Source organism: Aquarana catesbeiana, linkage group LG06 (genome assembly GCF_042186555.1).
Source record: "Aquarana catesbeiana isolate 2022-GZ linkage group LG06, ASM4218655v1, whole genome shotgun sequence".
Classification (NCBI taxonomy): Eukaryota; Metazoa; Chordata; class Amphibia; order Anura; family Ranidae; genus Aquarana; species Aquarana catesbeiana.
The window spans coordinates 321,630,064-321,644,022 of NC_133329.1; the positions used below are offsets into that span (position 1 = coordinate 321,630,064).

The window sequence follows — 13,959 nt, forward strand, 5'->3', positions numbered from 1 at the left end:
GATGAGATACACAGAGACAAAACAAATCCCCCTACACATGTTGTACCTGTTTATCTGCATGATTCTCTTCTTTACATCCATTCAAAGTCCAGAATTGACAAAACTTGTCGGAGATGTCAGAAAACAGGGGGTGAAGAGCTGAATTTACACACTGCAGAGCTTAACAAGGAGACCTACGAGAGCTGATTGGAGGGCACAGGAACAGAGCTGAGGTTGTCAATCACAGGATATGTGCTAGAGCTCCCTCCTCTTTCACCTTTTTACTCTTGGTGAAAGAAATGACAATGCCCTGAATAAAGACAAGTACAGGCTATAGAGGGAGGTGCTTTGTTCATATTTCATGTCTAAGGTTTGAAACCACTTTAAGGCTATACAGCTAATGACATGCACTGGCAATGATTGAGAAATGATGGTCAGTGATGTCAAAGGAACCATGAAGGGGGAAGTGGGGGAGTAATAATCAAGCTTTCCAGAATGATTGATTAATTGTAGTTCTTAACTTACAACTAAAGGCAAAACTTTTATTTTTAATTTTGGATTGAGTGGAGAGATATTAGAATCATTGTCAGGTTCTTTGTCTGTGCCCCCATTAGGGGGATTCAAACTCTCTATTTGTCCTGTTTACCATTATCACCAAAAGTGAAAGTAAATCAAAAGACCAAATTCTGGGTTGTCTCCAGAACAGGAATAGTGAAGACATCCTTTAGAGCCCTTTTACACTGTGCCACCCGGGCTATTTTTAGCGCCGCTTTACCGTCGTTTTAGCGGCACTATTCGCCTGCTAGCGGGGCGGTTTTAACCCCCAATAGCGGCCGAAAAGGGGTTAAATCCATCCGAAAAAACGCTGCTGCAGAGGTGTTTTGCCGGCGGTATAGCAGCGCAGCCCCATTATTTTCAATGGGCAGGAGCGATTTAGGAGCAGTGAGTTCACCGCTCCTAATGCGCTGCAAAGAAGCTGCTTGCAGGACTTTTTCTGAAGCCCTGCCAGTGCAGCGCCCCAGTGTGAAAGCACTTGGGCTTTCACACTGGGTTTGCAGCTGAGCCTTCTTTCAGGCGCTTTACATGTGCTTATTTTAGCGCTAAAGCGCCTGAAAAATGCCTCAGTGTGAAAGGGGTCTAAATGAGGACATTGGTTCTGGTGACCCTGGGTACAACCAGGCATTCCCTCACTTTAGAGGGATTTTCTCTGTTTTGGATGTGGGCCAGGAAGTGAAGGGAAATTTTCCCAATGGAACACCTCACCCTCCTGTATTCTATCCATAATGGAAAAAATGGAGGATATTGCATAAACACAGTTTAGGTTAAGACGGAAAATGACCAACTGGTAAGTGCACCCATTTGTAAATTCGGGTACAAAAGAGAGGTTACCAGTGCTGTATGTGCATGACACCCTCTTCACCATCGATTGCTTGCTCTTACAAACTGTGAACAGTCTCAGTTGTGTTAGGGCTCATTTACACTTGCTTTGGCTTCCACACACATTAACAGCTAGTTTACACTTGCTTCAAAACAAGGCTTTGGACAGGCTTTGTTAAAGCTCTCTGAATGCCAGTCAAAGCCTCTGTCACTAAATAAAATGGTTAGCTTACAGTCCATAGCCCCCATAGAAGTCTATGACAAAGCTCGCTTGACACCCCACTGAAGCCCCACCAAAGCTTTATCGAAGCTCCACCAAAGCCTCATCGAAGCACCAAGCAAAGCAAGGTGTATACAGGACTGTAAGCTAACCATTTTATTTAGTGACAGGAACTTTGACTGGTGTTCAGAGAGATTTAACAAAGTGTGTCCGAAGCCACGTTTTGAAGCAAGTGTAAATTAGTCCTTAATGTAATGAGTTTGGATAACCTTTTGTGTGATTCCTGCCAACATTCACTTAACTTGTGGTGTTACTTTGTAGGATAGATCAGAAGTGAAATGTTCTGAACTACCTATGTTGCAGTTTTGTTGGCCTATATGTTTAGATATTTTAATATATGAGTGAATATATTTTACTTTATTAGAATACATTAACCTTACTGTACATTTTTAGGAAACATCCAGCTAGTAGATGCCTGCACTTTCAGCAGCGGCCACAAACTCCTGCGGTTTGGGTTTTCCTCCATGTTTGGATTTGGTGGAAGGACTCTTGCTCTTGCAGAAAAACATCGCTGGATGCCCTCCAGTCAGAGAAGAGATTTTGCTGTTATTAAAACACTTGCCAACTTAAAGTAGGTCTCTTTCTTACCTGTCTGTCTTATAAATAGGTATGAAAATACTTATAACAGTCATAACCTATACTTTTAAAAAAGCTTGGCTAGAGACTGTCACAATCTAAAAAAAATGCTTTTCCTTTCCATAAATGATTTTTGATATACAATGTGCCTCTGAACCTGTCAGAAAATGTGACTATTCCATGAAGAATGTATTCCTTAGAACAGCCCCTCCCCCTTTGACTGTCATTTGATCTTCTCTTCTAGGAGTGTAATTACTGTTTGCTGGCTAACTGCCTCAACCCACCTCCCTATATTATCTTTTATGTAGCTGTCACTCAACTATCATTTGAGTGACAGCTCTGAGTCTGCCTGGGCTGCTGACATCCAAGATGGTGGTGGCCAGCAACAATCATGCAGTTCGGATATTTACAGAAGGGAGGCTTTTTACAGGTGGATGATATGCCTAAAATTCATTAAATACACTTAACATTTATGGGGAGATGGTTTTTGAAATGAATGGACTGGCAAAAGAGTCTCTTAAGTTTCATACCCTATGTGTAAAAATGTTGGGACTTGCCATATACAGCAAGCAGGACTTTTTTAATGGGCCGCATCAAAGCTAGAGGTGTAAAATAACTCCAAAATACTGTATAGATCCTGCTACCTATAATTTCAAGAGGTAAAGTGTTAAATAAAAGGTACTGTTCAAAGCTCCCACCTCTGCAAGGCATAGCAAGCGTAGAACAAACAGGTTTATTGCATTGGAAGAATTAAGAAAACTGCACAAATGTGCTCAAAATGAAAAACAAATAAATGAAAATAAAAAAGCTGCAAACACAATTCCTCCCAGTATCAAAAGAAACAAATAGTGTGTTACACTAAAAAAACATGAATGTGCAAATTGTTAATGTACAAATTCAAAATAAAATCATAAATGAATACATAAAACAATCTCATACACTAAATACATAAAACTATACATTAAAAATATACCGTATATACTCGAGTATAAGCTGAGTTTTTCAGCACATTCCTGTGTCCATCTGCAGTCTTATGATCTCCGGCGCTGTGACATACAGTCTAGTCTGTCGCCGTGTAGTGTAACAAAGCCCCGCCTTCTCCTTGTCCTCGTCCGTGATAGGCTGAACACTGACTCACTGCTGGGAAACTGAGTCAGTGTTCCATCACCATGGACGAGGAGGAGGCGGGGCTTTGATACACTACACTGCGGCCAACTAGACTGTATGTCACAGTGCCGGAGATCATAAGACTGCAGATGGACACAGCGCCGGTACATAAGGCACGGATCAGGTAGAGAGATTGGCACATGCAGATGGACAGTGAGGCACAGTGAGGCATGCAGATGGACAGTGAGGCATGCAGATGGACAGAGACGGACAGTGAGGCATGCAGATGGACAGTGAGGCATGCAGATGGACAGTGATGGACAGTGAGGCATGCAGATGGACAGTGAGGCATGCAGATGGACAGTGATGGACAGTGAGACATGCAGATGGACAGAGATGGACAGTGAGGCATGCAGATGGACAGTGAGGCATGCAGATGGACAGTGAGGCATGCAGATGGACTGAGAGGCATGCAACTGGACCGTTAGGCACAGTGAGGCTGCAGATGGGCATTGTTGACCTTCTTTTCCACTTACAGTAGCTGAGCATTTCTCACCCTCGGCTTATACTCGAGTCAATACGTTTTCCCTTTTTTTGTGGTAAAAGTAGGTGCCTCAGTTTATATTCGGATCGACTTATACTCGAGTATATACAGTAATATTGTCCATAACGTGCGTATTAAACAGTGATCTGAAAAACTCCCATGAATTCCAAATGAAACCAGGAAAAGCCCATGAAATGTATAGGATGAATGGCCTCGTTCCTCAAACTGGTGCCCACAGCGAAGCCTACTGCATACCGGAAGTCCACGTTTTTTTGCAGGCTGTGTTCAATTTTGAAAGAGCATTATTTCTACCTGTGTGTGATTGCAATTTTAAAGTATAATAAAGGTACCATTATATATTCTACACCAGGGGTCTTCAAACTATCGCTCTCCAGTTGTTCAGGAACTACAATTCCCATCATGCCTAGTCATGTCTGTGAATGTCAGAGTTTTACAATGCCTCATGGGATGTGTATTTCTGCAACAGCTGGAGGGCCATAGTTTGAAGATCCCTGTTCTACACTATGAGGAGTGTATATGTGCTTGTTTTCACATGAGTTTATATCGTTGGTGATCATACATGTTGTGCAAGGGAACCTTATTTGCTGATGACCTTGGGACACGTGGGGAGATGGCATTAAGACCTGAGTACTTCTACTGAAGCTCTGTTGTACGCTCTGAATACGGGGGTCATTAATATTTGGTGTTGGTTGGTTGGTGTAATGTTTGGTGTTGGTGACACACTATGGGCACTTGTTTGAGGAACGAGTCTCTTCATCCCACAAATTTCATGGGATTTTCCAGGTTCCTTGCATTTTAAGTTCACGGTAACATCTGTAGCACATAGTGGCTATATACCACCAGTAAATGACCTGGTGCACAGACATTACATAGACCACAAGTTACGGGTTAGTGTCTGAGCACCAACTTACTGTATACTGGCAAGCGGTGAAAAGTGACACCTGTCAAAAGGGATGTTAAAAGTCAGTGCTTGCTTACTGGAAGGGTATGTTAAAAAAGGTATTATTAGAAAATAGGTTTGTGGATGATGGACTTTGTAAGCATAACACAGGTATATATTAAAAATAATATTTATTACAAAAATAGAAATAAGACAACTGCATAGAATTTCATAAAGTATTCACAAAAATGGCTAAGCCATTTTTGTGAATACTTTATGAAATTCTATGCAATTGTCTTATTTCTATTTTTGTAATAAATATTCTTTTTTTAATATATACCTGTGTTATGCCTACAAAGTCCATCATCCACAAACCTATTTTCAAATAATCCAATTTATCGGGACGTGGCATTATATACCAAACTTCCATATCCACAGTACCACTCTGTGGTGATACAAACTTTATTCATATGTTATAAAAGGTACCCTTTGTCACCTTTCAGTAACCTTGTTCTGTTCTGAACAACTTCTGTAATATTTAGAAAGTGATTAGTAATAGTAAAGCATACTATATCCACAAATACACTTGCAAATACAGTATTTACTAAGTAACTAAGATATTCAACAATAACATATGCAGGTATTTAGGGCAAACTTATTTTGATGAAATTAATTTAAGACGTACAGTACATACAGTATGAATGAAGGTTTGCAGAAAAATGTCACTAATGCAGTTTTTTATGTTTTACAGACCAGAAAGCTGTGAACTCTCTTTTTTACCTATAAGCCATCAATCCAGTTTTCACGGAGAGCACAAGTAAGGAAGGAATTTACATTCAACTAAACAATAAAAGCAATTACTGTGAGCCCACTGTTAATAAACCTGTGGTCAGACTGTAGACATTCAAGTATTTACATACTCTAAACAAGCAGTAAATGAGTTTTAAAACAACTCACTGAACTCTGTAGCTAACAGCATTCTGGAGCAATTTGTTGTTAGACTTCGCAGTAGGAGCACTGAAAGGAGTTGTAAAGTCAGAAGGTTTTTTTATACTAATGCATTCTATGCATTGAGATAAAAAGCCTTCTGTGTGAAGCAGCCGCCCCAGCACCCCTAATACTTACCTGAGGTCCCTCTCTGTTCAGTGATGTCCACGTGTGTCTCTGCCGTTCGAGACTCTCCCTCCTGATTGGCTGAGACACAGCAGCTGCCATTGGCTCCCGCTGCTGTTAATCAACGTCAGTTAGCAAATCAGGAGAGAGAGGGGTGGGGCCAAACCACAGCTCTGTATCTGAATGGACACAGAGAGCTGTGACTCAGCTCGGGTGCCCCTATAGCAAGCTGCTTGCTGTGGGGGCACTCGACAGAAGGGAGGGGCCAGGAGTACAGAAGAGGGACCTGAGAAGAGGAGGACCTGGGCTGCTCTGTGATAATCCACTGCACAGTAGGCTTGGCTACTGAATCAGTGATTTGATTCAGTGAATCAACTCACTTCAGAGTTTGAATTAATTGAATCATGAAAGTGTATCTGATTCAATTCATTGTCAAAGATCCTCCCCTTTCAGGTTTTGTAAAGGAGGGAGCTGAAAACAGCAGCCTCAGCTCATGATTTGCAAAATGAGCTATAACATGATTAGCTGTGTGAGCCATCAAGATTAAAAGTCTCTGAATGAATCACACAGCACACAAGATTCTCTTTTGTATATGAGGCAGGCAGCAGCAAGACTGAGTCTGTGATTGAGAGAGCACATAAGAATCAAGATTTTGTTTTGTAACATGGGCTGTCTGTGTGTGAAGCAGGCAGTATAACTGAGTGTGAATGACTCGAGTCTCAGAGCAATGGAGCACATAAGATTCATGAGCTGCTGTGAGAAGTCTGAATAAATCACATAGAGCACACAATGATTCTGTATTGTATCAAGAGCTGATGCAGCCAGACCCTGATTCTGTGAATGACTTACAGCCTAGAGATGATTCTATATTGGATAATGAGCCTTGTGTGAGTCGGCAAGACTGAATTAATAAGCTAGTTGCTAAATCTAGATGTTTATGTTAATTATGTTTTTGTATATTTCAAGGTATCTGTATACAGTGGCGTAGCGTGGAGAGTGCGAGGGGGGCCACTGCCCCGGGCGCAAAATTTAGAGGGGCGATGTCACGAGTGTGGACAGTCTAGCACAGGGATAAAAGCCCCTTGTTAAACTTATGACGCTGGAGAGTCCACGTTGTTCAGCAACAGCGGCCACTCTTGGGGTGCAGGGGGGAGGCTGGGGGATCCGTCTCACGGTGGTGATCAGCGAGGGGCTGAACCAACGACAGATAGGATGGCTGCCTGAGAGCCAAGGACTTGGGAGAATAGTTGCACTGCGGCCGCCTCCTCCTTGACCTAACCCCCCTGACCCCGCCCCCCCCAAGAGACGAGAAGCATCGGGCGCAGCATCTCCCGTGCCTCCAGAGCATGGATTGCTCTAACTTCCTCTCCACAGAAACATGAGGCCCAGAGAACAGGCCGACTGGGAACTCAGAGGACGGGCAAGGAGGCGCACGCTGCCAGGGAGCTGCTGGAGGGATCAACGCACTCCCGAATCAAGGAGACAGACTGGCATGGAAGGTAAGGCTAGCAGTTCCTCTCATCTGCCCCTCAGGCCCCTCTCCCTCTCTCAGCCCCCCTCTTCCCTCAGCTCCACCGTCTCTCGGATCCCAATGTCTCTCTCTGCCTCTCTCTGTGAATCCATTTTACAAGTAAAACAGGCGCAGTGCAACAGTACCTCTATAGAGTATACCTTGATATTCCAGGGGGGTCGGAAACTATATATGATGATTATATACATATAGAGACTGGTCTGTCAGGGCTGCCACTGATGGGACCAGAAGCAAGGTCCAAACAGGCTGAGAAAAAAAAGAAAGATGGGGGGCGCCTCTGAGTATGTATCAATAAACATTTATTATAAAAAATAATATCCACTCATGGAAGATAGCATATCTGCATTCAGCCATGTCTCTGGATGAGAGGAGAGGGACTGCAAGCTTCAGCATGTCCACAAACGGCTGGCGAATCCACATAGGATGATGTGAGGTGGTGGGGCACAGCGGTTCTTCTCCTTGGCACACAGAACTGAGATGTGATGGTATGTAGAAGCATCCAGGCATGTGTGGGTTCCAGTGGAGGGGGAAGGAGGACGCTGGGTCCTGTCACAAACAGTGCCGTGATGTTGTCAGTCTCCTCTGGTAGCACGGCCGAGGAGAGGAAACCAGAAAAAGGCTTGGCACGCACAGCAAGATGCTTGACAAAGGAGTGCTGCTATGCCAACCATCCATAGCCTGTATACTCGGAAACGCGTTGCACATTGGTGACATCACGGCTCCACGCCACGCTTTGCTGTGCGTGCCAAGCCTCTTTCTGGTTCCCTCTCCACGGCCGTGCAACCAGAGGAGACTGACAACATCACGGCACTGTTTGTGACAGGACCCGGCGTCCTCCTTCCCCCTCCACTGGAACCCACACATGCCTGGATGCTTCTACATACCATCTCAGTTCTGTGTGCCAAGGAGAAGAACCGCTGTGCCCCACCACCTCACATCATCCTATGTGGATTCGCCAGCCATTTGTGGACATGCTGAAGCTTGCAGTCCCTCTCCTCTCATCCAGAGACATGCCTGAATGCAGATATGTTATCTTCCATGTGAGTGGATATTATTTTTTATAATAAATGTTTATTGATACATACTCAGAGGCACCCCATCTTCCTTCTTTTTTCTCAGTGAATCCAAATCACCAGTGCTGCAAAAACACATAATTGTGCAAATATATAAATAAATAAACTAATTTTATATAATAATCAATATAAAGTTCATCCATAGTCATAAAGTTCATTCATAACCATGTTTTTTGGATGCTTTTTTTTTATTGTTATATGAAATGAGTTTGTTTATTTATATGCACACCTGATGGTTCACAAGCTAACGCCCTACATCCTGTGATACCTCCACTGCACTTCTGAGTAAGTGAAAAAAGTATAATGTAAATAAATTATAGCTGCCACTTAATATGTAACAAATACGTGACTGAATTTAAACCTCTAGAGATAAATGGAATAAATAGTAGCGCTCAAATAAATAAAAAATGAAAAAATAAAAATGTGCTAATGAAAGCAATGATCAATCTAAATGAGCAGTAAAAGTATATATGTGTGAATATTGACAATAATACCCTCATTGAAAATCAGTCACAATATGAATGTGATCTGGCAAAAAAAGTTATTGGTGAACACTGTGAGCAAACACATCCTATCACATAATGTTCAAAACAACACACCATGTGGCAGATGTAAAAATAATGAATAAAGTGTTTACATAAAGTTCATAAATTATGAATATTCTGATGAATGGTCTGAAAAAAATCTATAAATGAAAACTCTTGGTTGTTCTTTGTGTTCTTCCACCACACCTCAGTGTTTGTGCTTCCACTCCCACTTAAAGATTTGCACTCACCAGCTACAATTGCCTCCCACTCTCGTGTTTGGCATAACTCGCCTCAACCCACACTTATTGGGGGTTAAAATGTGATCTCCAGATTCCAACGTGATCTCCAAATAACGAGCGTAAATGCAACAAATCCTTTTCCTCAAGAAGTGATTGCTCCACATGAAAATGAAAAAATGCTCCAAATAGTGTGATAAAGTACAGCAAATTTATTAAAAATTCAAACCATCGCACACCATTGCATCCCATGAATAAGTCGGTTGCGACGAAATATGGGGCGTGGCTATCCGGCAAGCATCTGAAGCGTGATGCAAGACGTTGTGACGTGACACGCTGCATCGAATGGTGGAGGCTTGAGACTAGGAGTGGGTGAGACTGCACAGCTGACACACTATCCTGGGTCCGCCGTGACCACTATAGATCGCTTTACCAGAGCATGGAGTTTATGTTACGATTTCCTTTGGAGTGTTTTTTTGGCCTGCTTTGGTTTTCACATATATGAGTACAATGGTGTGCGATGGTTTGAATTTTTAATAAATTTGCTGTACTTTATCACACTATTTGGAGCATTTTTTCATTTGTGCAAATCTTTAAGTGGGAGTGGAAGCACAAACACTGAGGTGTGGTGGAAAATCACAAAGAACAACCAAGAGTTTTCATTTATAGATTTTTTCAGACCATTCATCGGAATATTCATAATTTATGAACTTTATGTCAACACTTTATTCATTATTTTCACATCTGTCACAGGGTGTGTTGTTTTGATTATTATGTGATATGATGTGTTTGCTCACAGTGTTCACCAATAAGTTTTTTTGTTAGAATATATTCACATGATATGAACTTTATGTTAAGACTTCATTTATCGTCTTCACATCTGCCACAGGGCGTGTTGTTTTGAACATTATGTGATAGGATGTGTTTGCTCACAGTGTTCACCAATAACTTTTTTTGTCAGATCACATTCATATTGTGACTGATTTTCAATGAGGGTATTATTGTCAATATTCACACATATATACTTTTACTGCTCATTAAGGCCCCTTTCACACGAGGCGGACTCCGTTTCTACGGAGCCCGCCTCGGTCCGCTGGCTCAGCGGGAGATCTGTCCGTTGATCTCCGCTGAGCCGGCGGATGACAGGTCCCTCTCTGCTCACTGAGCGGGGAGGGGCTTGTCAGGCGCCGCTGCCGCCTATGGAGGGATCGGATGAAAACGATCACCCAATCCGATCCGCCAGCGACGGACCTGGACCTAGGGTCATCCGTCTGCTTTCAGCGGATCGGACGGGGTCGGATGTCAGCGGACATGTCTCCGCTGACATCCGACGCTCCATAGGCTAACATGGAGGGCCTGTTCAGGTCCGCCGTCAAAACTGACAGGCGGACCTGAACGGTCCGATCGTGTGAAAGGGGCCTTAGATTGATCATTGTTTATTTATATATTTGCACAATTGTGTGTTCTTGCAGCACTGGTGATTTGGATTCACTACCCAGTAGGGCTATATTAGAATTATTGTATTTGATGAATTGTTATATGAAATTTTCTGTACTTTATTTGCTTTATTTGCCCAATGAGGTTGAGGTTTCTTGCAGCACCCGTGATTAGGACTCACTTCACCGTAGGGTTATTTTATAATATTTCAGTTAATGGGAGCTACATATGTCATATTCACACTATAATACTTGTTGCAGCACCATGCAGTTGGGATCAATACCCGGTAGGGTTTTGTGTTTAACCTTTTTGAATTTTTGCTATATATATTTTGGTATATATATAGATATATAGATATATCTATATATACAGTGGGGACGGAAAGTACTCAGACCCCCTTACATTTTTTCACTCTTTGTTATATTGCAGCGATTTGCTAAAATCATTAAAGTTCATTTTTTTTCCTCATTAATGTACACACAACACCCCATATTGACAGAAAAACAGAATCGTTGACATTTTTGCAGATTTATTAAAAAAGAAAAACTGAAATATCACATAGTCCTAAGTATTCAGACCCTTTGCTGTGACACTCATATATTTAACTCAGGTGCTGTCCATTTCTTCTGATCATCCTTGATATGGTTCTACACCTTCATTTGAGTCCAGCTGTGTTTGATTATACTGATTGGACTTGATTAGGAAAACCACACACCTGTCTATATAAGACCTTACAGCTCACAGTGCATGTCAAAGCAAATGAGAATCATGAGGTCAAAGGAACTGCCTGAAGAGCTCAGAGACAGAATTGTGGCAAGGCACAGATCTGGCCAAGGTTACAAAAAAAATTTCTGCTGCACTTAAGGTTCCTAATAGCACAGTGGCCTCCATAATCCTTAAATGGAAGACGTTTGGGATGACCAGAACCCTTCCTAGAGTTGGCCGTCCAGCCAAACTGAGCTATCGGAGGAGAAGAGCCTTGGTGAGAGAGGTAAAGAAGAACCTAAAGATCACTGTGGCTGAGCTCCAGAGATGCAGTCGGGAGATGGGAGAAAGTTGTAGAAAGTCAACCATCACTGCAGCCCTCCACCAGTCAGGGCTTTATGGCAGAGTGGCCCGACGGAAGCCTCTCCCCACTGCAAGACACATGAAATCCCGCATGGAGTTTGCTAAAAAACACCTGAAGGACTCCAAGATGGTGAGAAATAAGATTTTCTGGTCTGATGAGACCAAGATAGAACTTTTTGGCCTTAATTCTAAGCGGTATGTGTGGAGAAAACCAGGCACTGCTCATCACCTGTCCAATACAGTCCCAACAGTGAAGCATGGTGGTGGAAGCATCATGCTGTGGGGGTGTTTTTCAGCTGCAGGGACAGGACGACTGGTTGCAATTGAGGGAAAGCTGAATGCGTCCAAGTACAGGGATATCCTGGATAAAAACCTTCTCCAGAGTGCTCAGGACCTCAGACTGGGCCGAAGGTTTACCTTCCAACAATACAATGACCCTAAGCACACAGCTAAAATAATGAAGGAGTGGCTTCACAACAACTCCGTGACTGTTCTTGAATGGCCCAGCCAGAGCCCTGACTTAAACCCAATTGAGCATCTCTGGAGAAACCTAAAAATGGCTGTCCACCAACATTTACCATCCAACCTGACAGAACTGGAGAGGATCTGCAAGGAGGAATGGCAGGGGATCTCCAAATCCAGGTGTGAAAAACTTGTTGCATCTTTCCCAAAAAGGCTCATGGCTGTATTAGATCAAAAGGGTGCTTCTACTAAATACTGAGCAAAGGGTCTGAATACTTAGGACCATGTGATTATTTCAGTCTTTCTTTTTTAATAAATCTGCAAAAATGTCAACAATTCTGTGTTTTTCTGTCAATATGGGGTGCTGTGTGTACTTTAATGAGCAAGAAAAATGAACTTAAATGATTTTAGCAAATAGCTGCAATATAACAAAGAGTGAAAAATTTAAGGGGGTCTGAACACTTTCCGACCCCACTGTGCATATATATATATATATATATATATATATATATATATATATATATATATATATATATATATATATATATACCAAAATATATATAGAAAAAAAATCAAAAAGGTTAAATACAAAATCCTACCGGGTATTGATCCCAACTGCACGGTACTGCAACAAGTATTATAGTGTGAATATGACATATGTAGCTCCCATTAACTGAAATATTATAAAATCCCCCCTCCTAATGTCTATGATGGCTAACCTGTGTAGAAATATGTAAACATCTATTTTCAGGCTGTCCAGTCATGTTATCCCCTGTGTATGCAGGGGGAAGGAGGGAGCGCCAACAACAGATGGGACATAGGAACCTATGGGTGATGTCACCACTCCAGGCTTTGCTAGTCATTGCCAAGCACGCTCTCCTCTCCCCTACAGCCACCGCTGTCTCACACGGGGGATCATGTGACCAGACTGGAGCTAGCTGAAAATAGGTAAGTCCGCGGGTCAGGGGGGCACAAATTACTTGCCTCGCCCCGGGCTCTGACAACCCACGCTACGCCACTGTCTGTATACAATGCTTGAACTATTTTTGCTGTATTGCAGAGATTATAGAACAATTATTGTTATATACCTTACAACACCAAAATAAAGTTTCTTAACATTTAATATGCTGACTGTACTAAGTGTATCACAGGACTGATTCATGATCCTTAAGTTTAGCTTGGAGGAAACGAGTTGTGATTTGATTCAGTAATTTGAATCATTTCACTGAACTGATCCAAATAATTTGAATAGCTACAAAGAATCACTCGGCCCAAGTCTACTGTACAGAGCAGGTATACGTATAAAATATTTGTTATTTTTATTGAAAACAAGACTTTAAAATCACTTGAAGTCTTCCAAAGTGTTAACCCAAGCAGCTCACCCTGCTCCACGCTCCTGGCACAGCAGCCTTCCCTTCCAGTCCTCTAATCTCTAATATAAACACAGTGCAGGTGTTAAGGGAGAGGGAAAAGGGTAGGCTGAGCTGACCATACCAAGGTGATTACAAAAATGGAAACTGAGTACAACACTTTTGTTAATGAATATCTCGATGTTGTAAATCATTAGACCCCTTTCACACTAGGGCCGGGGCCGCATTAGCGCTAAAGCGCCGCTCGTTTTAGCGCTGTTTAATCTGCGCTTTTCAGATGCTAGCAGGGCGCTATTAACCCCAAAGAAGGGGTTCATAACTCCCGTGTTGCGGTGCTTCCGAATGCTTTTTAGGCGCATTCATTCCAATGGACAGGGA

The 13,959-nt window shown here is 42.4% G+C and overlaps 1 protein-coding gene across 2 annotated transcripts in view; it reads left to right on the plus strand.

The window, feature by feature from the left end:
• CERKL (CERK like autophagy regulator) overlaps positions 1-13,959 on the plus strand; it is a 207,969-nt gene that overhangs the window by 159,932 nt on the left and 34,078 nt on the right. For both annotated transcript variants that reach the window (XM_073633748.1, XM_073633749.1), the window contains exons 7-8: positions 2,030-2,207; positions 5,516-5,581. In XM_073633748.1, the coding sequence (XP_073489849.1) occupies positions 2,030-2,207; positions 5,516-5,581 (244 nt within the window). The remainder of the gene's footprint in view (positions 1-2,029; positions 2,208-5,515; positions 5,582-13,959) is intronic.